The 24934-nt window shown below is 48.4% G+C and overlaps 1 protein-coding gene across 4 annotated transcripts in view; it reads right to left on the bottom strand.

Moving 5' to 3' along the window:
- Nucleotides 1-1116: 1116 nt before the first annotated feature.
- The window catches only part of SH3GL3 (SH3 domain containing GRB2 like 3, endophilin A3), a 134405-nt gene continuing 110587 nt past the window's right edge, over nucleotides 1117-24934 (bottom strand). The window contains exons 4-9 of one of the 4 annotated variants that reach the window (XM_015593615.2): nucleotides 24586-24729; nucleotides 20839-20972; nucleotides 18604-18762; nucleotides 17362-17465; nucleotides 16748-16857; nucleotides 1117-1782 (exon numbers count right to left, since the gene is read on the bottom strand). In XM_015593615.2, the coding sequence (XP_015449101.1) occupies nucleotides 1577-1782; nucleotides 16748-16857; nucleotides 17362-17465; nucleotides 18604-18762; nucleotides 20839-20972; nucleotides 24586-24729 (857 nt within the window). In that variant the 3' untranslated portion in view covers nucleotides 1117-1576. Of the gene's footprint in view, nucleotides 1783-7791; nucleotides 8027-11089; nucleotides 12712-16747; nucleotides 16858-17361; nucleotides 17466-18603; nucleotides 18763-20838; nucleotides 20973-24585; nucleotides 24730-24934 lie in introns of those variants that run through there. The other 3 variants (XM_025050054.1, XM_025050052.1, XM_025050051.1) reach the window with 3 other exon arrangements.

The raw sequence follows: 24934 nt of genomic DNA, 5'->3' as shown, positions 1-24934 counted from the left end.
GTCTCGGATCAGGAACACAACCTGGGCTGGAGATTTAGATTTGTGACCTATCGGCGTATGGTGGCTACCTGAAGCCACACGGGAAGGGACAGAGTAGAGATCTGGTGACCCCTTCCCGGGAGGTGACAGTGCAGCTAAAAACAGCCAGCTTTCCATTCATTCCCCTTCCATCCATATATCTGTTTATCAGGAAAAGAAGTTCTGTAATGTGCACGTAAGGGGCGTATAATTCTCACTACACGGTGAAAACATCGAGGGTGATCTCTTTTTCTCAAAAAAAAAAACAAACAAACAAACAAAAAAAACAAGCGGCAAAGGCCGAGCCACCTGTGACTTCTACCTGTCTGTACCCGGGCTGAGCGTCCACACCGGGCTCTGGCTGGATAGGTCTGGTCGTGCAAGGATGCATACCCTGGCCGCACCCTGAGCCTCCCCCGAATGCCCCCATCCGCCCCGTCCCCAGAGCTCCCACACGGACAGGCCGGATGCTGGCATTTGAAGAGAACCGATCAGAACCAGCTGAGAAGTGAGACAAGAGATGAGAAATAGGGAAACCAAAGCACCACCTTATTCCCGGGGAAGGTGAGACTGGAAAACGTAGCTCAGATCTCGGGGCCAGAGGCCACCTCACCGAGAACCCCATAACCAGATGGACTTACCCGCCCAGTCGCAGAAGGCCCCGGATTACCCAGGGCCTCGCCCACAGGGCAGGGTCTGTAGCTCTGAGCAGGAGGCAGGGCAGGGGCCACTCGGAACTCGGACGCTCTGCAGACAGGCCGAGTCCTGAGGGGAAGGGAAGAGGAAGGCACTGGTCGGCATGCAGGCCTCCCTCTACACTCAGGGATCCGAGTGTCATTTGTGCCCCGGGGTAGAGATCGAAGGAAGCTCGAGTTAGGCTCTTTCATAAATAAACTTGAGAGTGCGAGGAAGGCTTTTCCATCCCCGAACTAGAAGGAGGGGGTGCCGTGTTTGAGTCGGGCTGAAAGGGAGGCCCTCTCCGGTGGGCTGACTGGTCCGGAGCAAACCTCGAAGTGCCCGTGCCGTGACCCCGTGGTCGGCCGCGGGCGCGAGCGTGCCTAAAAATCAGCGTCACGTTCAGAATCACCGAGGCCTTTTGCCAACACAGTGTGTCGTGTTTATTGGGCTATTCACAGGTCGGTAAAACACGAGGGGAAAAGACCAGATGCCACATCGGTCGTGTCCAGAAACAAAGCACTTAGCATTTCTCTGTTTTGAACGTCGCGTTCATTCCGTTGCAGCCGGGGAGTGTGGGCGATGGGCTGACTTGCCTGCAGAGGGTACAGCATCCTTTTAAGCGACAAGAAGAGCACTCATTAATTTCACCCACGACCTTTAGAACAATCGGCAGAAAAGAAAACTCTTTTCATGGAGCTACGACAAGAAAATCATTTATACAAATCGAACCGATATAAAATACATTATAAAGGGCACACGGCGTACAAAGGTCACGGAGCTGGTCACAGAGCAAGGATGTCACAGACCACCACGCGCAGGGAACACGGGCGTGAATTCATTTCCGTTGGGAACGTCTGTCCGGAGCGTGCGAGTTACACGTTTACCGAGGCAAAGGCACGATCACGTCAACGTAGTTAATGGGGAAGAATCCGGACTCCCCACGCAGCGTCCCTTCGTACCAGTTTTCGTCGATCTGATTGGTGAGCGTGATGATGTCCCCTTCTTTAAATCCCAGCTCCCCTTGGTTTTCCGGCTCAAAGTCATAGAGGCCGCGGCAGCAGGGCTGGTCCTGGGGAACCTCAGGACCTGTCCACGTCACACAGAGACAGAAGGCACAAGTTAACGTGACGGATTACCCATGGAGAACCAGAAAGGTGCAGAGAGCTGGCGAGGCCACCGACGGCAGGCGCTCGGCTCCCTGGGGCTAGACGCCTGCTCTCTGCCCTCCTTGGCTCTCCCAGCCGCCCTTCGCCAGGGGACGCCCTCACTGACCTCTGGGGCCCCTTTCTCACTGGTCCTCCAAGCCAGAGATTTCTGGCCCAGCCCTTGTCCTGGGAGCAGCTGTGTAGTTCTGCCCGGAGCCCGAATTCCAAGGCCCCACCCCTGCCTTCAGGGGGCATACAGCTCCTCAGTGGAGACCCAACAACACACGGGAAACAACGTAAAGGGCAAAGATGACATGGCGAATCACGCGCACCTCAGGAGCTCAGAGAAGAACATACAAAGGCCTGGGTGGCCGGGGACATCTCCCCAGAGCCGGCGACCAGGAGCTTGACTATTTACCGAGCTCTACCTGACGCCCTAGGGCTACTGTACTGACCCGGACGTTCTCCAAATAACATTTTTTTAATAATTATTTTTTTTAATCTCCAAACCAAAACATGGTAATAGTATAAAAAAAATAAGTAAATAACAAAGACATGTAGGCAAAATTGAGAAAAGCCAGCTGTAACCCACTAACCCAGAGATAACCAATGTCAACGTAACATTTGGCCTAGAAGTTTCCAGATATCTTTAGGAATATATTTGTGTATGTATTTACGTAACGTCGTTTTCATAAAAGAATTTTCCTACGTACCTCATAGTGAATATCTTTCCAGATTACTTGTAATTACTGACCAGTTGTCTCCTGCATTATGGTAACACGATTTCCTTAACCCATTTATTGTTGGATATTTAGGAGCTGGCTCCGCTGCCTCCCTCCCTGCCTCCCTCCCTCCCTCCCTCCCTCTCTCTCTCTCTCTCTCTCTCCCTTTCTTGATTACTTCCTTTTGTTTTCTCTTGGCTTCCATAGATAACTCTGAAAAAGATCGTAATACGTGTGCATTTTCGAATACATACAATGACTTCCTACAGGTAAACTTCTAGAAGGGAATTCTGCTGTTCAGGGAACATCATTTTTCCCCAAGACTTTCCACGTTTAATATCAGTTTATTGTTCGATCATTATCTTAAAAGTTTTGGGAACCCCTGTTCATACTGTAAACATGAACCCCAGATCTGCCATGTCCGATATGAGCATGAGCCCCAGCTTATCATCTGGTTTTTTTTCATCGTTTCGTCTTTGGAGTGTGCGCCGGGCTTGGGGCAGTGAAGGGACTTCTGTTTTGTTTCTGTTTGGGCACAAACAGAAATTTCAAACAACAGAAGCAGACAAACAAATCAAACGTTCCGTCCATGGTTTCTCTTCCACATTTATACATAAATACTCAATTAAATTTATCCCGATATTTTTTTTTAATTTAATTTAATTCTTTTCAAATGAGAGTTTTTCTTTTAATTCTTGTGGATCTGGGTAAATAAAGGGATTATTTGTTTTGAATAATGTTTCAGCAGTCATTGCCACTCAATGGATTAAATAACTCATTCTTTCTCCACTGATTTCAAATACTTTTGTCTTTTTAATAGATTTGATTATCATGCACGCTCGGATCTATTTTAGGGTTTTTCTATTTTGTTCCACTGATCCGTTTCAATAACTGTACCACATCTTTTAAAATACTGTAGCTTTAAAATAAATGTTAGCAACTGGTCAAGTAAGTTCCTCATTATTACTCTTTTTCGAAATTTCCTATTCTCACGAAATCTTTCAACCAGGTAAACTTAAGTATCTAAGTATTGAGTTTCCCCCCCACAAAACTCCCATTTCGATTTTAACTGGATCATATTTCGTAATAATAATGATAATCTTATAGAATTTTTTAAAAAAGTCAACGGCCACTGCATGCTCTGAAGAAACCACTCTGATTTACGCATTGTACTTTTTATCCTCCGGCTAGACCCAATTTGTCTGGGCCTGTATTTAACAATGAAATTACGTCCTTTTTATTTCTGGTCTGGTTTTGATGTCAGAACATGTTAGCTTTATAAGATAAACTCCTATTTTCTAAAATAGTCAAACTTGAAGATGTGGAAACAAACGTTTGCCCCACGTGATCTAGGCCTATGGATTTCCGAACGCCGAATGCTTCCTAGGCTATGACAGCAATTTAGTATGTGCGGGAAGACGTGGTCCCCCCCACGCCAGCTCGCCACAGCCACAGCCCCCAAAGGGGCCACACGGCCCGTGGTGCCCAGCCACAGGAGTCTGGGGGAGACTGCTCCCAGCACGCAGTCGGTGCGAACATGGTATCCGGCAGCCCCCCACAAACTCTCCTCTTTCTGCAGAAGGGGCAACAGTTATTCCAAGAGGTCACAACAGCCTGACCCCAGCGCCCAGGGGAAGCCAAAATGACACACCAGGCTGTGACGTGCCCTCTTGATGTCACCTCCCACGTGATCTAGGGCACTGTCAAGGGTTGCCAAGACACTGTCACATGACTACAGGGCTAAGTGTGTGTGCTTCCCCCCCCCCGCCCCCATTTACACCGCAAGCCACCTGCCTCGACTACACGGCAGACCTGCACGCATCCCGGCCACCACCTCCACGTGCTTTCCCTGCACACGGAAAAGACACACTACTCACTTCTCACTCTGTCTACTCCGAGCAAGGCACCACAGCTACACAATCGCCCCATCGGCTCATGGACCTAAAACATGTCGTCTCTCTCCAGACCACTGAGCAGAGAGGCCCCTGGGCCAGCAATCCCAGACTCGGGCAAGGCTGCAGCACCTGGCTGTCCGGCCACCTCTGAGCAGCCCCAGCACCGAGCACCGCTGTCACCAGCATAGGTGCTGGGGCAGTCCACACCGACCAGAGCACAATGCCTGTCCTGGGTCACGCACGCAGCAGGATGACATTCTGAAACATCATCCAAGGCATCTGTCACGCGAGGCCATTTCTGCTGTCTGGGGCCCTGAACCCAAATAGCTGTGGCCTCCTTGATGTTAGGGAGAGACTGGAACCTGCCCTTGAACAAAGCAGGCAGTGTTTGGTGTTTCAGTTCCAAAATAATGCCATTTCAGTTGTAAAATGGTGTGAAAGCCAAGGCTTTCTGGCTTTTGTGCCAGAGCCAGATAGGCTTTTATGAGATTTGAGAGAAAGAGAAAGACAGAGAAAGAGGGAGAGAGAGAGAGACAGAGACAGAGACAGAGTCAGAGAGAGAGAGACAGAGAGAGAAACAGAGACAGAGAGACAGAGAGAGAGAGATGCTACTTCTGGATTCCAGGAACCAGAGCTTGAAGAACTCAGGGCACAGAACTTTTATCACAAGCTGTGGAGAGGGAAGGGCTGCTTCCTGCCACCCAAAGAAGAGACACAAGCCCTTCCTGGGTTTGGGGAAGGGGCCAGGAGAGGGAAGGAGGTGGGCAAGAAGGTCGAAACACTCCCTGGATTCCACCCTGGGGTACAGGGGTCTGAGGCCCTGCTTCACCCTGGAACTCTGGGAGGAGGCGGGCTCCCCGGTGTCCCAGACCAGCGTGGCGGGCTGAGCGCAGTGGAGGTGGTGGGCAGCGTCAGCACGCAGAGAGGGGTCCTGGCTCCCCGTGAACTGTGCATGGATCTCCCCAAGTCCCAGCAGGAAGCGTGGAAATGCTGCCGGGCAGCTGGACCAGTGATGGCCGGGGGGGCTCGACATGCAGACTTCGGGCAACCCAGGGGGCAGAGGGGACAAGCTACCTCAGCAGGGGAGGCAGTGAAGACCAAGACAGGCCTCCTCGCCTGCCACCATGGCATCCTGCAAACTCCCCACCGCACCCGAGCAACACCTTGGGGAGGAGAAGCAGGAAGGAGAGAGCCTCTGAGGAGACGCGGCAGCCCTGACCGATGAGGAGTTTCAACCGAACGGACTGGGTTTGAACCCTGGATGGACAGAGTCGTAAATGGACAGGCCACGCTTCCCACTGCAAGAGACTGAGTTACCTTGAAATGGCGAGATTACATTTTTTCCACCATTAGAAGAAATGGAAAAAAGATTAATTTTTTTTTTCCTTTTTGGCCAACTGCAGAGATGGAAAAATGATTAAGTTGTTTCCGCCGTGGGTCTGAGTGGAGGCTCGAATGCAAGTTCTGTTCAGTTAAAGAGAGATGACGTCTCTGCCCATCTAAGGGACTGACATGAGTCAGCGTCACCTCGGACCGAGCCCCAGAGCCCCGGCAGAGCCGGCCACAGTCCTCTGCGGGATCTTTCAAACCGGACTGGGCCCCGACGCGTGCACGGCGCCTCGACGCCCCGCGTCCCACGGCCCGAAGCCAGTTCCTCCGCCGCTCCCTTCCCGTCAAAGGACGCAGGTGCCATGCAGGGGACCGTCTCGGCCTCCGTGCCGCCTCGTGTTCACGGCTGGCACCTGAAACGCCCGGGAACGGCCACACGCCGCCGGCCGGCCGACAGCAGCCAGAACCCCAGCCCCGGGCTGTGCAGCCTGCCAGGGGGACCTGCGTTCACTTTCTCCCCCTCCTGGGACCAGGCCTGACGCGACGTGAGAGCAGGTGGTGGGAAACACCATCTTCCACGGTTCCGCAGGGCAGAGGGAGCGCCCCTGGCACCTGTTCATTATCCAAGCCCAGTTCCGCACCACTGAAGGTGGCCGGTCAGTCCGTGCAGGTGGGGGAGTCACGTTCTCCCTAAAACACACCTCCCTTCCCTCTCGGCAACCCCACGGTCCGGCTTCTAACGACATTGGGTCCCTCTGATTTTCTTTAAGACTTTTTTTTTTTTATTTTCCAGTTACAGTCGACTTACTCCGCCATCCTGACCGGAAATCAGGCTCCCTCTCATTTTAACGGCAGAAACATCCCTCCCCCACCCCACCTTTTCATCCCCCAGGTCCCTGATGCAAAGCAACAGCCCTCCCCCACCCCCACCCCCCCCCCCGGTCAGTATGGGAATGAAATCGTCACCCCGGGCTCCAGCGTCTGCCACGTGCACCGATCTAAGTGCCTCAGAGATACGGGTGGGTTTGATTCTCAGCGCGGCTCTCGATCCAGAGCCATCCTTTCCTCCAGTCTGATGGACGGAGACCGAAGCACGTGGAGGCTCGACGGAGCGACAGAGGCCTCCGTCCACATCAGGGGCCCGCTCTGAAAATCCCTCGCTGGCGGGTTTATCCCTACTCGACTTCTGAGCCAGCGCCGGGGGGTAGGGGGCGGGGGGCGGTCGGTCAGCTGGGCTGGGAACGAGCCCGTGGGTCCTCAGCTTGGCATGCCCTGGACACTCTCAGGCCTCAGGAGGTTGTCTGAGAGCACGTGTCCTCCATCTATGCCCTTCCTGAGCCCCAGGAAGGTCTGCCAGGTTCCTCCTCACCTTGCCAGTGACACCTGAGGGACGTCCTTTGGGAACTTACTCTCAGTCCTGCGTCCTCAGCCTGAGCGCCTGCTTCAAAGTGAGCACCTCGAGGCTTCGATTAGAAATACATATATATATAGAAAAACGGTGTCCACTCCAGGTGGCACATTAGACACCAGAGAGGAGCCTGCGGCTGCTGGGCCTGGCATCTCTGCGGCCTGGCCTTCTCGTGGGCTGGCTGTCTGTCTGCCTCTCCTCCTCCCTCTCTCTCGGCCCCACAGCCAGATCTGGGAGTCTGTTCTCCAGGGCTGCCTTTCTGCCTCTGACTCGGCGGGGGAGATGGAGATGGAGATGGAGATGGACACAGTGGTCCGGGCGAGGACAGCCTCCTCTCTGGAGCACTAAGATTCACGGCTTACTGTGTCCTGCTGTCCCTGAACTTGGGCTATGTTCAGACCACCATAGGAGCCCATTGCTCTTTCGGCCCAGTTGGCCCTGATTCTAGGGGATCTCACCGCCTAGAAGCAATTGGGCAGGGCGCCCCCACTGCAATGCAAACTAGACGCCCCCCCACACACACGCATACCGATTTTTTTTGGGGGGGGCAGGGAGGAAGGTGGGAGATAAGATACCTGCACAACCTCTGTCAGCACGAGTCCCTGTCAGGGTACGAGGTACGGCGTCCCCCGGAAGCTACTGACCTGCAGAGGGCTCTGTGCCTTTTAGTAAATGCCCCGGACTGCTGTACCTTTTTGGGTGTCTGTTCCTGCTTTTAATAGTGTCTCTCTTGCCTCCCTTGCGGTCGGGCTGCAACCTGTCCCTTTTTCCTGCTGTCACGGGCCTTCCCGAAGAGTCCCTCCTAATCTGCTGCCTCCAGTCGGCTGTAGGCTGGGAAACCAGATAACCAGTTACGTGACATCGCAGCACGGGGCGGTGGGTCCTCACCCTGCAGCAGGTACCACCGCACCCCGCTCCTCTAGGCTACACGAGCCGACCTCACCCCCGGAACAGCCCCGCGAGGTCGGCTGACGGTTCCCACGCCCAGAGGTGTGGAGCCAGGCCGTGGGCCGCCCTCCGACGCCAAAGCCTCCTTCACGGGAAGGCCTGCGGGTGACACTGTCTCGGCTCAGTTCCTGGTCTGAAGTCAGGAAGCTCGGGGACATGTCTTCGTTACCGATGCCACCCAGGGGCCTGCCAGGGGGCAGAGAGGAAGGTGCCCGATGACAGGTGGGACGGTGGCCCGACCAGGATCGGGACCCAGGTGCCCTTCAGGAGGCTCTGTGCCACCACCGTCACCCTGCCATGGGGCTGTCCCCATGCCACCTGACAGAGGTGGGGCAGGAAAACCGACCAGGACCACCCTGTTTACCTCTGGTGCGTGGGACTCACTCTCCAGCACTGAGTGGCGGCCGGGGCCAGGCCGCGAGCTCAGCCGATTCGATGCCGTGGGCCCTGAACTGGAACAAGTCTATCTGGTTCAAGTGCCCTTCCTCCAAAAGCTGTCATTTCTTTTTTCCACTTTAAAACCTCAAGCTCTCATAGCGAAATTTTGAAGCTAACACGTTCCCTCTAGGGATCCAGAAATGGCATCGGTGTGTAATTCTGATAAATACCACAAAAACCATTTTGTTCAACATCTCTAAAGCAGTATTTTGTCTGCTGGTAAGAACATATTGGAGAGAAACTTCTGCTCCTTGGGTTCTGGCTCTGGACTGGGTCACCTCTGAGCCCTGATTTCCATATCTGCAAAATGTAAGTACTCATCGATGGTTACTGCAGGCTGTGGACCGAATGTCTGTGTCGCCCCAAAACTCATATGTCGAAGTACCATCCCCAATGCGATGGCATTTAGAGGTGGAGCTTCTGGGACATGACTGGGTCACGAGGGTGGAGCCATCACACGTCAGAAAGTGACACCACGTGAGGACCAGGGAGAAGACAGCCATCTGCTAACCAGGAAGTGGGCCCTCACATGACATTGAGTCTACTGGCACCTTGATCTTGAACTCGCCAGCCTTCAAAGCTGTGAGAACTAAATGTCTGTTGTTATGCCATGTAAGTCTATTCCATGGCAGCAGCCTAAGCTGGCTGAGACGGTTAAATCACAAACTACTAAGAACCCTCTACTTATTCACAGATGTGATTTACTGAAATTACTTGTCAACTGAACGTGCGCTTAATCGTCACAATCAATCGTGTTTTAACCTTGATGCCGATCTTCCACGGCTTACACAGGTTACAGGAGACAGGCTGAACCCATCTCGAAGCTCGGTGCCCTTCACTGCCCAAAGCCCTGACTCACACACAGCAAGGCCACCCTTATGCCACTGACAGGCTCTGCGACTCTGAGCGAAATGACATATAATGACACTGATTTTGCCACAGGCTAACTGTGATAAATAAGAGCATCTCATCAACAAGACAATGACATAACATTGAATGAAACGTGATTCGAGGACCTTCTGTACTGACGTGGCTTCTGCAGATGCATCAGAAGCCGGGTCCATTTATTGGTCTTGGCAGGTGACCCCTCTACCACACCAGGTTCAGGGCTTGTGGGACAACTCTGTCACTCTGAGTTCAGGAAAAAGGGGGAAGACAGATGGCGGCCTTAATGAGAGGTGACTTCGCGGCCACTGGCAGAGGATCACGGTGTTTAGTCTGCCTGCTCCTTGCTTTGCACAGTGTGGCTTTAGTGACCGATATTTAAACATAAGGAGACTGCACCTAAATATATGGTTTCTGGCTTTTCTTGAAAAATGTGAAAAGCTGCTCTCCTGGGCCCACGTTCTCAGCAAGCAGCAGCCGTGGTGACTCCGGCAGTCACCTCCAGACAGGGAGGTGTTCTCCACTTGGCTGCAGACCTGCCTCTCCCTGGCGCCCACCCGACTTGGAGGTCTGGTGTCAGCCATTTGTCACTGGCCTTACTCTGAGTTCTTACACCTCCCTCTGTCATTCCCCAAATCTGGCATTCGAGGTTGCAACTGAGCCACACCCACCGGACAACTCCGAGGTGTCACTCGTGTGAATTCTAAGGTAAAGTCCTCCACCGCTGTGTACATGGCTGCCCTGTTTGTAAGCGCTAGAAACAACGAACTTCTATGCTATTTTCTTAAACGTACGTATATACAATAATAATAATAACAGTTTAATATTTAGAGGGTGGTATTTTAAATTTTAGCTTAAAGACCAAATATATCATTGTAGGGTATACATGAAGATTTTTAAATATGCAGCATCTGAGACAATATGATTATCACCATTTCGGCCAAGTAGTGTTAAAATCCCCACAGCTAAGTTAGAAGTTACGTCTTACAGGCTTTTCAAAACAGGACTTGTCAAGGCCTTGGACGTGACTATTTAGAAGGACAGAAAACCTTGCAGCAAGAAAAACCTGTCTCTAAAGCATCCTTTGGATTGAAAAACAAGAAAAGGCCTCTCTTCGCCTTTCCCGTATCGATGGCTCCCGGTAAACAATAATCATCATCGTTCCCATGTTATTTCTTAAAATATGCTTTAAAAATATGGAAAATAGAGAATGTTCAGGCGATCCACTCTCAAATTTCTGAGGATGCTCACAAGAGCTGGGAAAGAACCCTGAACTGTACTCAGACTGATCAGCGCATTCAGGGACACGTTCGAATCGGTCCAGAGATGTTAGGAAATTTACCCGAAGTCACACAGCTCGTCAGTGTCAGAATTTGAACTACATTGCAGGACTCCCGTTTCCCTGATACTTCTCTCGTGTCGATAGCTGACTCTGAACCAGTACTGATAACACACAGAAACGTACAGGGGGCAGGGATGGCAGGGGGGGAAAAAAAAAACAGTGGGGAGAGAAAAAGAAAAAAGTGAGAAGCAGTCTCCTGACCGAGCAATCACCATTGCCACAGCTCTGAGCAATTTTAATTGCCTCCGGAAATTCAGGTTAAAAAAAAAAATGCACGTATGTCTATTTGCAAAGTGCTTGTCCCTTTTAATTTTCAAACTTCACACTTCACTTTTGAATATCTGTTTATTTTCTCTGTAATCCTAGAGACTGGGCTCCAGCGAGGGGAATGACTTAGGCTCTAGACTTTATTTCTGAGCCCCCTTAGAAGTATCGAGAAACTTATAAACGTCTCCTTTATACCTAAAGGGAGGTAGAATGTCTTTCTATGAGCCATTGGAGAGATTTATTTTGCCTCGCTCCGAAACGCCTGGAGCATACGTTGGGGACCCCCCCCCCATTCGTTCCCTAACCTCAGCCTTTCACATTTTTAAAGCCGATCCCAGTTTGGAGCATATTAACCCTTAGGTGTGATTACATAAAGTGGTACCCTCTTTGAGAACTTCAGTGAGAAAAAAAATAATAATCTTCATACATCCTTGAGCGGATATAAATTGGCAACTATACCTTGCCCTCTAGTCTTTAAATTTATAATTCGCTAAGTGACAACTTGGGGGCCTGATAAAAATGACCCGGGGCAGGGAAGATACTTAAGCATAAAGCAGCAGTTCCTTGTACTAGTTTCTGAAAAACCAGTGGTTTTCTGGGAACTATCCCGGCACACAATTCGGTTCAAGGACTTTTCCTGGCCTCCTTCTCTCCTTGAGGGACACAGGGCCAGCGTGCGCTCATGGAGCGTCACGACCCCACACTCGCGGGCTTGGATAGGCGGCGGTTTCTCCTCGCCAGGGCCCGAACTTGGACTTCGTCTGCAATCCATCATGTCGAGATGTGATTTCCACTCCCCAGCCCTTTCTCCACTTTTGGCTCATTCCGTTCATTCTCTGAAGTACCTGGAAATGTATTATCAGAAGGTTCCATCTCGGCCCCAGGATGCCTTCTGCCTGATTGACCTGCGTCCTGTCATCCACCCCTCCCCCGCGCTTGCTTTTTTTTTTTTTTCCTTTAGAAAGAAGAAACGGTGAAGAAAATGTTCTTGGAATTCATTTCTGGCAGAGTGCTACGAGCGTTGCTTTAAATTGTTAGTGAAATGCTTGACATTTTTCCTTCGCTTTATAAACATTATGTGCAAATCATTCACAATCCTAATGGAAAGTAATTTCCCATTAATGCGGGCCATAAAATGCCGTTTTCTTTTGAAACCGTGCCTTCGAAACAAACAGTCCCGGACCCCTTTACGCTCACAAATTCCACCCACAAATCAAGGGAGCCCGAGGCCGAGCGTTAGGATTGGGGACTGAAGTTTCCGCCAAGGGCAATGTCGGAGAGGCAGCCGAGAAAACAGGAGGGACAGGCCACTGTCAAACGGTGGCTGACGGTGGCTGATGGTGGCTGACGGTGGCTGACGGTAGAGCGTGCGGCAGTGGAGAGCTCGTTATTGGGCACGGAGCCTTCCTAAAAGCCATCCTCTGCACATCTGTGATCTCTGGCTGACCATCGCCCTTCTAACAACTTAATCTGCCCAGCGACTGAGCTCCTGGCCAAGAAGGACGGGACGAAGCACTGACACGCACAGTCTGGATGAGGAAGCCAAAGAACTCACTGTATTATCAGGATTTTCTTCTCCCGAGTCTGATGCATAAAACAGACTCCTTTTGCAAACCCCTTGCTGGCCGTGGATTCCCTGTGATCGAGAATGTTAGAAATAAATTTACTCCAGAGGCCCTTGAACATTTTATAAGTTCCTCTAGTATTCCTTCTGAATGGTACGACATGAAATATCAATGAGGTAAAGTGCCAGGCTCTGCTACTTACTGGCTCTGTGACCTTGAGAAACATCTCGAGCTCTCTGAGCCTCCGCTTCCTGTTAAAATGGGAAGGATAACGGTACTGGAAATGTGTATGGAGCAGTCAGTACACGACCTGAACCGCAGTAAGAATCAACAACTGTGACTGCTAAATTGTCATGCTATGATTTTTCACCGTCTTATTTTATAGTCTCATCACTTTCTTGCAACATCCGTACAAGAATGGAATGAGTTACGGATATAAAGCATCAAATAATAATGCCCGGCATATTTTCGGCTACTCAAATGCTACACCCTTGTGCCCTCAAGTGGTGCTTTGGTTTAAACGCTTGGTCGTTTTCATAGAGTACAGCACTCTCCACATTGCCTGAGGTCAGATTTAGTGTACCCAGAGTAAAGACAGACACCTTCGTCAAAGAAAAGCTGAGCTCTTCACAGCGGGGGAGAGCATGGTGTCTTAGGGGCCTGACCTGAAGTCCTGTCTCCGAGACCCCCCCACACACACTTGGATGCGGGCTGGAGGGCAGAGAAGGTGGGTAGGGACGGAGCCCTGGGTCCCGGGATCTGCTACTTCTGTTTCATTCAGATACAACATACTGGGAGAGAGGGAGCCTGGAGCTGGACTCATTTTCAAAGTTTTTAGTTAGTTAGTTAGCTTATATCAGGTGCTTTCTAAACTGAAATTTAGAAGTGGCTTACGATAGTATTAAGAATAAACTTTTTCCAGGCCAGAAACAGAAAAGCCATAAAAAATAGCAAGACAATATATTTTCATCCAAATAAAAGAGCTTTTGAAAGAGAGGGACACTATCAAAAAATGACCAGAGCGACAGACACACACTGGGGCTGTCCCAAGCAAATGGGGCTGCAGGTCACCCTCGTCAAAGGGGAAGGGGACACGCACGGCAGCCGCAGTCACTTGAAGGGTCGCCGTGCCTGAACATCACGCCTGGTACTGAGCTCCCTGGGGCCGGGAGAAGCGAAGCCTATAATGGGGTCCACACTGTCCTTAAAGGACGTGTACCTGTTCTTCAGGAGCCATCGATGTTCCCATGATGAAACACATTTTTCTGCTCAGTCAGGTATTCTTATTGAAATGCAATTTAAAGAACACCTTGAAAGAAGAAAAATACCGCCCACAACCCTACCAGCTCCACGCCCAGCTCTAGGTTTACAAAGCTGTAACCACAGTTTGCTTACAACTTTGTATCTTCCTCCTCTACTTACCACCAGCAGACCACCAACGTTTTTTTTGTTTCTACATAACTTCCACATTAATAAGTTTGAAAAGCTACATAATATTCCATCTGATAGACCTTTACCTACTTAACCACTACCCTAACGATTGGCAAATATATATAAATAAATATTGGGCGTGAGGTCCCCCCCCCCATAACTTTGTGTTTTTCTGGATATAGGGCGACAACAGACAGAGGATTTTACACTTTGCTTAAATTATTTCCTTCTCCTGTATTTTCAGGAATAGACAAGACAGAATGTTAGCTACTCTTTGGTGCATCTAGCAAGTTATCGTAAGAAAGAGGAGACGTGCCCAGTGTGCAGGCAAAAACGAAAGAGAGAAAAATCAGAAGTTGGGTGGCAGCACATTAGAAAAGCTAACTGCTTCTCCGTCCCCAGAGATAAGCAGGTGGCCATCCCAAACCCTTGCCGGAGACCTCTCGAAAGCAAACAAAGGCGCCCATTCTCGGTGAAGATTAAAGGCATTGTCATCCCACTCAAGTCTGTTGATTCAGGTGCCCTCAAGGAAGCCGACATAAACTGAGAGAGGTCTGAAGCGCCGTATCTAAGAAAGAGCCCGCATTACAGGCTCGAGTGACAGGACAACTCACGTCACCCAAGGGTAACCAGAGACGTCAGGGGCCTGTCCACGTCTTCACCCAGAAGCAGAGGCGACTACATTGAAAGCAGCACCAGGAAGGAAAAAACGCTTTCCAAGAGACCAGCATGATCACAGCGACGGACAGACGGTTACACGATGTTTACTTAACAAAAACGGTGATCATAAGGCAACTGGAAGGCAGAGGGAAGGAGAAGACAGAAAGCTAAGGCCTCATCTCCCATTGTAGGAATTCAGTAGATATTACCCAAAACTGGAAAACCAACAAACGGCAATATGAGCGGATTATTGAGAGCCGTGGAGGTAAATGCCAAACAAGGAGCTGACAGATGAAAGTGAGCAGGAAACCAAGATGTGGGGAGGAAATGGATTAGAGTGGAGTGACGTTCTCCACGAAAAGCCTGGTAGGGCCATTTTCTTTTTAAACCTACATTTACACGTTACTCCGATCACTTTTATATTTAATTGTGGAAAAAAAAAAATTAACGAACAGCAATCGTGTTGGAAGGAAACTCAGACCGCACAGTTTACGTGGGCAGATCCACGGACAGACAAAATAGGTGAACCTCGACCTAAGTCTCACACTCACACAGAAACGAACTCTAAGTGGGTCATAGGCTGAAATGTAAAAATGTACCAGAGTAAAATTATTGGGGGGGGGGGAAAAAAAACATAGGAGGAAACATTCCAGGTCTAGAGCCGGGCAAAGGATTCTGAGACTTCACGTCAACAGCATGATCTTACAAGGAAATATCGACAAACTAGACTTCATCAAAATTAAAAACCTTTGCTCTGTCAATAGCGTCAGAAGGAGACTAAAAAGAAGTTCCCGTGTGGAAGAAAATATTTGTAAACCACATCCAGGTCAAAGGACTTGTATTTAGAATATATAAAGAACGCTAAAAACTCAACAACAAATTGGGGGAAAAACTATTAATCTCCCCATGCGCAAGGAATTCTCATGAATCAATGAGACAAAGTAAACTACTCAAAAAAAAATGAATCAATTATATGAACGGACCGTTCATACATGAGAAGATACAAATGGCAAATTGAAATAATAGAAAAAAATGTTCAATCTCACCAGTTATCACAGAAAAGCAAAATAAGATTGCATGCCATTTTTTTTATCCATGAATGCTTGTCGAAAATTGAACTCTAACAGCATGGGTTTGGGGTGGGGAGGAGGTATTACTACATGCGTAGCAGTGTGCCCATGGCAGGGCAGTAACTTGGCAATAGATATTGATCTACTATCATTTAAAATATGCATTCGCTCTAACTCAGCAATGTTGTTTCCAAGAAAGACTTGGCCATCAGCATATACAGGATATTCTCTAGCATAGGAAGCCATTAAAATACAGTGGGATAGATAGATATGCATGGCATGGAAATAACTCCAAGAAATAGTGATAGTTACAAATATAATCTTGTATTCGAAAAGCAGAAAATAACCTGAAACTGTGTGAATATAGCGTGTGTGTGTGTGTGTGTGTGTGTGTGTGTGTGCGTGTATGCGTGCACATAACTAGATGGGACAGAGAGCCCACGGCAAACTGTTAACCGTGGCCACGTCCACGGAAGGGACTGGGGTGGGGTGAGAGATCACAGGAAACTACAGTATGATTTACAGCTCCTGAATGTTGTTGTGCGCAGTTCGGTCACTTTATTCATAAATATGTCCGTCATCTAATTTAAAAAAATAACGACGCAGCAGATGCTCAACAAATGCTAATTTGAACTTTTTAAAAATGAATAGACTAAATGGAAAGACTGAAAACGAAGAAAGGTCAATGGGGCACGATGGGTCTATGGGGCAGGGCGATTGGGATGGATTCTTCCCGGTGCTGGTTTTCAAAAACTGATGTAAGCACCCCAAACCAGGAAGCAGGAAAAGGGGCATAATTAGGAGGAAAAGGGATTCGCCAAACAACCAGAAAAGAAAGTCAGGGTCTCAGTGTATTCCAGGGACGACAGGAACACGTCGTGTGAGCACAGGCTCCCAGCAGAGCCTGCCTGCAGGGAACACCCAGCTCAGGGAACGGCCAGCTCACCTGTTGACTTTGCTACAGAGGTGGCAGACACCCCGTTGAGCTCACTGGGACTCCTCTTCAGGGGCCGCGGCTTGTATTCGCGTCTGGGCAGGGTGGATGCCGCCGAGATCCTGCAATGCACATTGGAAGGTGAGTCAGACGCCGATGAGGTGGCACGGTCTAACACACGTCTGTGGCCTTGGGGACAGGTGGTGGTCACGCAGGGGACGACTTCTACACACTGATTCTTGAGGAGCCCAAAGCGATAGAGGCAACATCCCAAACGCAGCTTTCAACTACGGATCTGAGAGGTGCTTTCCTCGTAAAGCCTCTGAAGCACCCAGCAAGTGCCACGGGCATCGTGGGCACTCAGCCACGTTAGCTGCCGTCTCTCCCGGCATGAAAACACAGCCGTGTGGGCTGTGGACCAACTGCCTGCCTGCAGCCTGGGTGCCTCGGAGGCCGGACACCATTTCCAGCTCTCAGAGCAATCATGAACGCGGCCTGATATCTGCAGCGGTGAAGTAAAACCACGTCTTTTTCCAGATATCGACATACTTTCTGAAGATCGTGTCACTCTTAAGGATGACTTTTTACCCCACAGCCCTGGCCTCGAATGCACCAGGCACTCTTACCGTGTCTGCAGCTTTTTCTGGAGCTCCTGCAGAATCTCCGTGGACTGTCTGTGATAGTCTAAAGCTGCCTCTATAAACACGGCCAACTGGCTGACTTGTTCTACCTGCAGCGGAAGTGACAAATTACTCCAGAGAGGCCAGAACCTGGATCGTCCAGAGAAAGGACACCAGCCACAAAGACCCTGCGTTTGCCTCGGCTCCCATCCATTTCATCTCGTCTAAACTTGGGGCCCTGGTGGCGACCACACAGGTCCCGGGATAGAGCTAGGGATGCTGGCAAAACACGTTCAGATTTAGCTGTGATTATAAAATCTGATGTAACTCAATAAAACGCCTGTCGTTCCAACGAGGCGACAGTCTCAGGAGATTCTGCGGCTATAAGGGTCGTAGGTCGGAACACAGAGGGCTCAAGCTTTTCCAATTACGAGGGAAGCCAACATGGATCGAATGGACTGCTTCCTTAGGGAGGTGTCTCTATGGGTCCTTTCCAACTAAATCATGACAAGAGACTAAGGAAACTGAGCTGTCCTCAGGTAAGAGGGAAGCCAGGGCAAAGCGTCGCCAGGCCCTTGGATGGGGTTGGTGGCATGGGCACAAAATCTTCTCTCTGAGGCATACATCAGAAAGGAACGAACTATAAAGACTGTGGCATCTCTCCTTCCCATGATTCTGGACACTTGAGAAATCTGTGACCCAATTACAGTAAATAAAAAAAAAAAAGAAAGAAAGAAAAATAAGACCTGTGGCCCACAGAAATCCCAGAAGCCCTTGGTAGCACAATCTGAGGCAGAGACGTGCCCAGCAGAGGCCTGAGAGTGTCCCCAGTTCCCCACACACCTGAGGGGCTACTGCTGACATGAGAGACTCACTAAGCTCACTTCTGGAAGCCCCCAAGGCAGGCTCACAGGCCACGGGCCTTCTGATCTGCCACATCACAAATGCTGCAGCCTCCAATTCAGAGGCCGGGAGACTGTGTCATTCCTGGGACGCCCCACCTCCCCGGGGACCAACCCCGGCACAATGCAGAAGCGATCCCAGGACAAGCTGGACGTCCCGAGATCTGAGATTTCAGCTGGGACCTGCCCGATGTCTGGAGCTATTCTCCGAAGCAGGGGAGAATGGTTACAGAAACTTCCAGAAGCTTTTCTAACAACTAAGGCTCCAGAGCCTCGCCCCATGCAGAAGACATAGAGTCAACATTCTCGGTCACGGGAAAGTCTCCTGATTGGTTTAAATACTTACATCATTTTCTAAAAAATTAAACATGCTTCTTTCAGCCAACTCCTTTGACTCTTCAAACTTTTCTACCGCTTGTCTGACTTCTTCGTCTGGTATCTTACCTACTCGCTTCTTTTTATAGTCGTAATCCAGGCGACGGCCTTCCAGCTTTTTCAGGTGGTGCTAAGGGACAGAGGAGACCGTCAGGGACGGCGTGCTCAAAGCTCGGCACGAAGAAAGCTTGGTCGTGCCTATGAAAACGGTCGTTTGTGGCTTTTTCTCAGCCTACATTTTTGAGGACAGGAAGCCATCTTACATTTTGGGTGTGGGCACCTCAGCATCGATTAGAGGCTCCCTTCGCTGCAGGTCCTCAAGTAATATTTGTGGGATGAATAGATGGATGGATGGATGGATGGATGATGGATGGATGGATGATGGATGGATGGATGGATGGATGGAAGGATGGATGGAAGGATGGATGGATGGATGATGGATGGATGGATGGATGGTGATGGATGGATGGATGATGGATGGATGGATGGATGGATGGATGATGGATGATGGATGATGGATAATGATGGATGGATGGATGAGTGATGGATGATGGATGATGGATGATGGATGATGGATGATGGATGATGGATGATGGATGATGGATGATGGATGATGGATGATGGATGATGGATGATGGATGATGGATGATGGATGATGGATGATGGATGATGGATGATGGATGATGGATGATGGATGATGGATGATGGATGATGGATGATGGATGATGGATGATGGATGATGGATGATGGATGATGGATGATGGATGATGGATGATGGATGATGGATGATGGATGATGGATGATGGATGATGGATGATGGATGATGGATGATGGATGATGGATGATGGATGATGGATGATGGATGATGGATGATGGATGATGGATGATGGATGATGGATGATGGATGATGGATGATGGATGATGGATGATGGATGATGGATGATGGATGATGGATGATGGATGATGGATGATGGATGATGGATGATGGATGATGGATGATGGATGATGGATGATGGATGATGGATGATGGATGATGGATGATGGATGATGGATGATGGATGATGGATGATGGATGATGGATGATGGATGATGGATGATGGATGATGGATGATGGATGATGGATGATGGATGATGGATGATGGATGATGGATGATGGATGATGGATGATGGATGATGGATGATGGATGATGGATGATGGATGATGGATGATGGATGATGGATGATGGATGATGGATGATGGATGATGGATGATGGATGATGGATGATGGATGATGGATGATGGGATGGATGATGGAGGGATGAATGGATGATGGATGGATGGATAGTGGATGGATGGATGGATGGATGGATGACAAATGGATGGATGGATTGATGGATGGATGGAGGATGATGGATGGATGGATGGATGGATGGATGATGGATGGATGAATGGATGGATGGATGATGGATGGATGAATGGATGGATGGATGGATGGATGGATGAGTGTCTATATGGCACGTAAGGACACAGTATCAGCACTCATTCCATTTTCCAAAGTTCTTCCTAGGACCCCTCACTATGGCTCTGTTACCGTCAGATCGTTTCCAACTACATTAACCATACCAAAAATAGAGATATTTCTTTTCCTACTATGGTCAACTCCTCATTAAGAGGTGGGTTATAAAAACAAACTTCCGGTATCCTCTAGAATATTCTGCATGTTCCATAAAGTTCCCCAACAATTACAGAACGGGCAGAATAAATGCTCTCAACGAATACGATACACACGCCCTCCAGGTGTACGCTCTGGAAGGCCATTTTTAATAGTTTTCCAAATAGAAAGTGTTGACTCCTAGAACCTGATTTCCTTGAGAAATCACGGAAAATAACGACCGCTCGTGCAATGTAGCCAAAGAGACAACTAATATAGCATGATTCTGATGATCGAAAATCCTCAAACAGGTATTGAATCGTTTTCTGTGACAAATGGCTGTAGAAACACACATCTTTACCCAGCTTCTCACTGGCTTCAGTGAGCTACAGGATAAAGGGCTACGTGACCCTGGGACGCTTCCCCCAGGGAGCCAGGGGAACAAATCGGGTGGCATGTCTACTGCCCACGGTCAGACGATGCTTCCGCTGCTCCCTACAGAAACAGCCTACCTATCTCAAACATAAACACCACCTTAAGCAGCAACAGGTAGACTTACAGCTGAGAACGCTCACCCCAATCTCTTTTAAATCTTTGTCTTGCAGTAACTGAAGTGGATCAATGAAAGTTTGCTTTACGTTAATATCCAGAGAGTCTTTCACCTCGGCCATTAGCTTCATGGATTCACCAACTTCTATCAGCGCATTGCCTGGGATAGAAATCATAAAGAAAGATTCTCTATCACAGTACTCTAAGGTTGACAGTGAGTTACATTTATTTCTGTCCCAAAAGTTTGTGGGTGATGGTGTAACACGGTCCTCGCTAAGGGACCTTTGAATCTTGACTCAAGGGGAAAAAATGAAAAACAAAAATAAAACGAAAAAGAAAGGTCTTCCTATTTTCTACATTTTCCTCTCTACATTCTTCACTTTCTTCACTCCATAAAAAATAAAAACTCTGAGGCGGACAGACCCAGGCACTTAGCACTTTGACCACTAGATGGGGATAGAGCTCCATTTTAAAAACTGGTACTGCCGAGACCTGGCACCAAAGGTTTCTTAGAATCGAGAACAAAGTCCCTCCTTGTAAACAATGAAAGGGTTGAGTCGTCGGGCTAAGCACCAAGCAATAACGATTACGATAGAAACAAATGAACAGCATCTCCTCTCAGCCTTTCCTGCCAGAGCTCCTGAGGCCACTCCCTGTGTCCGTGGGTTCTGAGGCCCCCTATCCTCTCTGATGTCAAAGGCGGCCTGGCAAGGGACACGCTTCAGCAGGGCGGGCGGGCTCTGCTCCCGCTTTGGCTGCATCACGCCCTGGCATCTGGACGCCAGCTAATCCACAGGAATTGGCAAGCGGGCATTGTGGTAGCTGTGCACAAGGAGGCGGCAGGTTCTCTAGAAAACGCCTCTGGGACATGTGGCCCTAGACTGAACTGTTTTCTCTGTATCGGGAGTTTCCGAAATTGAGTCTGTAAAACGAAGGTGGAGCTCGGGGTCTACCTTTTTATTTTGTTCCATGGGAATGGCACACATTCGACCTCAGGCTTGAAAGACCTTGAAGTCCAGCCCGAGAATTTCCATTTCTAGCAAATTCTGACCTTCAGGCAGTTTCACCTGTTGGTCAAGGGCATGCGCCGCTGATTCACCAGTACTATTGCCCTTTTTTATTAAGGAATAAACTAGATAGTGTATGTTCCAGGAGCTTGCAAAACATAAGTGGAAAATGTTACTCTAAAATTCAGCTGGCCGGGACCCCTTCCTCACCCAGTGGCAGCTTCGTTCCTCCTGGAATGCTACATTTCCTTCACTGACTCTTCGGAGTCTGGTTCTAAATCATTCCGAGATGAAGCTGGGACATCTTTTCCTAGCCTGGGGATGCTTTCCTGCCCAATTAGTCCGAAATGGAGGGTGTGGCTTCTGGCCCTGCCAGCCTGTCACCACCAGCACCCATGCCCCAGCATGTCAGTTAATGTAGCTTTGACAGAAACAGCCCCAAGTACATTTCTATGAAGACTCCAAAGACGACATTCTGAATATTGGCTGTCACCTGCATGGAGTGGACATTCTCGCTCCCTGCCCGAGATGAGCACTTCCAATCCCACGAGGGCGTGGGGCTCAGCCTCCATGCCGAAGTTTCTGCGCTTTAAGAAGGCACCCCGCCCCCGACGTGGCCCCAAGGACCAAGCGGCCGACAACGGTACAGCCCCTCCCTGGGAACCGCATGTGAGCTGTCTGTTTCTGGTGCCCTTCTGAAGCCAGCTCTCCTCCTTATCCCAAGTTCCCTTAAGTTGCTGGGCATCTGAGAAGCTACCAAGTTGTCTGTCCTCTTAAACCCCATGTCCTGTCACCGCGGTCAGGTACATGGCAGGAATGTACCTGTCAGGGCCCACCTGGCAGCCTCACCTGCCCTCCAGAAGGTCTGCCTCCAGGGTAAGAAATAGGCCACCTTTCTCCCACTCACACGGATAAAAATAAAATCCACATTATGTTGCTCTGGCGGATATTGGTACCCTCTGTGACTATTAATGTTTGGGGATTTTTTTAAATTTTCTGAAGATTTTTTTCCCCACAATTCCCTAGATTAATTACTACAGCCAAATATCTGAATTCTCAATTTCCATATCCTGCCTTGTTACCATTGCAGAAATAGCAAACGTACCAAATTCTCCTGGAAGACTTAATATATTTAACTACATTTGACTCCAATTTAATTTATTAATTTAAAGCAATCTCAATCAAAATTCAACGAGCTGTTTATTTTTCAGTAGACGGTACTTAAAATGACTCTAAGTTTTATCTGACAAAACAAAACAGGTGAGTGAAATAAAATTTTCACAATATCTAGGGGAAATTTAATTAAATATATTAAAATGTATTTTTAAATTGCAATATTTAGAACACATGACACTAGATCATAACAGTATAGATCAAGAAAACAGGAAAGGCCAGAAACAAATTTAAAATACAATAATTTACCCTATAACAAAAAAAGTTATTTCAAATCAGTAGAGAAAGGCTGAATACATTAGGACAACTATCTATTTATTTGTGAGGGAAAAAAAAATGAGAACCCTCTTGCACAGTGGTCATTCTTTAAACTCAGACGCTTGGAAATTTAAAGAAAACATATGCATGAAAAGAAAGTATAAATAAACAGGTACAGAATTAGTATAAATAAACCATTAAGGAAACCCAGGGAACCCCCACTACATCAAATGCAAAAATCTTTCTCCATTACAATGACCCACACCTACAATGTCAGAGGGTAAATGCCTACCTGGGGTGAAACTTCACCAACCTAGGCATAGAGCAAATATTCTGACCACTGAAAGAGCTCATAAACCAGTAAGAAAAAAAAAATGGACACCTTAATAGAAAAATAGGCAAAAGATGCTAATATACAATTTGCAAAAATGATGACACACGTGAAAAAAATCTACCTGGTATATAATCCAAAAACTGAAGTTAAAATAGCACCAAAATAACAGTTTTATATACTATGTATCAAATAACCAGTTATTTAAAAGTTTTTTTTTAAACAGTTTTATATACTATGTATCAAACAACCAGTTATTTAAAAGTTTTTTTTAAAGTTTTATATACTATGTATCAAACAACCAGTTATTTAAAAGTTTAGTTTTATTTAAAACTAAAAAGATAATGCCCAGAGTTATGGTCTATACCGAGAAAAAAATATTCTCCCCCACTCCAAGCTGGGGGTGTCCAAGTAGTGTAGCCTTTCTCAATATGCTCCAAAAGCTTGAAAAATAGGCACACTCTTGACCCCACCATTTCACTGCTAGGCATCTCATCTAAGGACATAATCTTGGGTACCAAAGATTTGCCTGTAAAAATGGTTACTATAGATAGAAAGACATTTTTTTTAACATTAAAAAAAAAAAAAACCTAAATCCCCAGTAAATGGGACTTGTTATGATACATGGAATATTATGCAGCCTTTAAAAACAATACTGTAGAAAATGAACGATTTTATGACGTGGATCATGACACAGTCAACGGGAATACAGAGGTTACCGAGCGGCCTACGGGTATATACGCATACTATAACTCCACGTGGAAGAATAAACAAAGTATAAAGGACACATAACAGGGTGTCACTGGACCTATCAACTGGATATGTGATTTTGGGTGGTGGTATCTTTTTCACTATTTTGCTTACCGAGGTTTTCTCAGCTTCCTGTAGTGGATACGCACTATGCTTCGGTAATATGGGAAAAAGTAATACGGGTTGTTAAATAAAGGCTTTGTGCATCAGCGACACTCAACTATGGCCACGTGCTCAGCACGTGTGACACTCACCGAAGGTGGAGCCGTCCCCAAGCTCCTTCCCGTACTTGAGCATGCAGCCGCCCAGCAGGCCTTCTGTCTGGGGGTAGCCGGTGCTTGTCACCTGCCCTCGGATCTTCGACACGGTGTTCAGCATGCCTAGCTTAGCTCTGTATGCTTAAAAACATCGTCATTTGTAATTCCTTAAAGTGACAAGGCAGAGCGACAGGCACAGTGCATTTGACAAACGCGGCCGGCGAAATCGTGGTCACCCTAGACAAAATGTCAGGTATCTGTGGCAGGAAGACCATGCGTGGCCGAGCATGCTATGGTGTATAACCAACGGATAAAGAGCAGACTGGTTTGACCTCAGAAGAGATTA

This window comes from Pteropus alecto, unplaced genomic scaffold (genome assembly GCF_000325575.1).
Source record: "Pteropus alecto unplaced genomic scaffold, ASM32557v1 scaffold60, whole genome shotgun sequence".
Lineage (NCBI taxonomy): Eukaryota > Metazoa > Chordata > Mammalia > Chiroptera > Pteropodidae > Pteropus > Pteropus alecto.
Note: the sequence above shows the minus strand (reverse complement) of the source record. Positions and strands in the feature narration are given on the sequence as shown.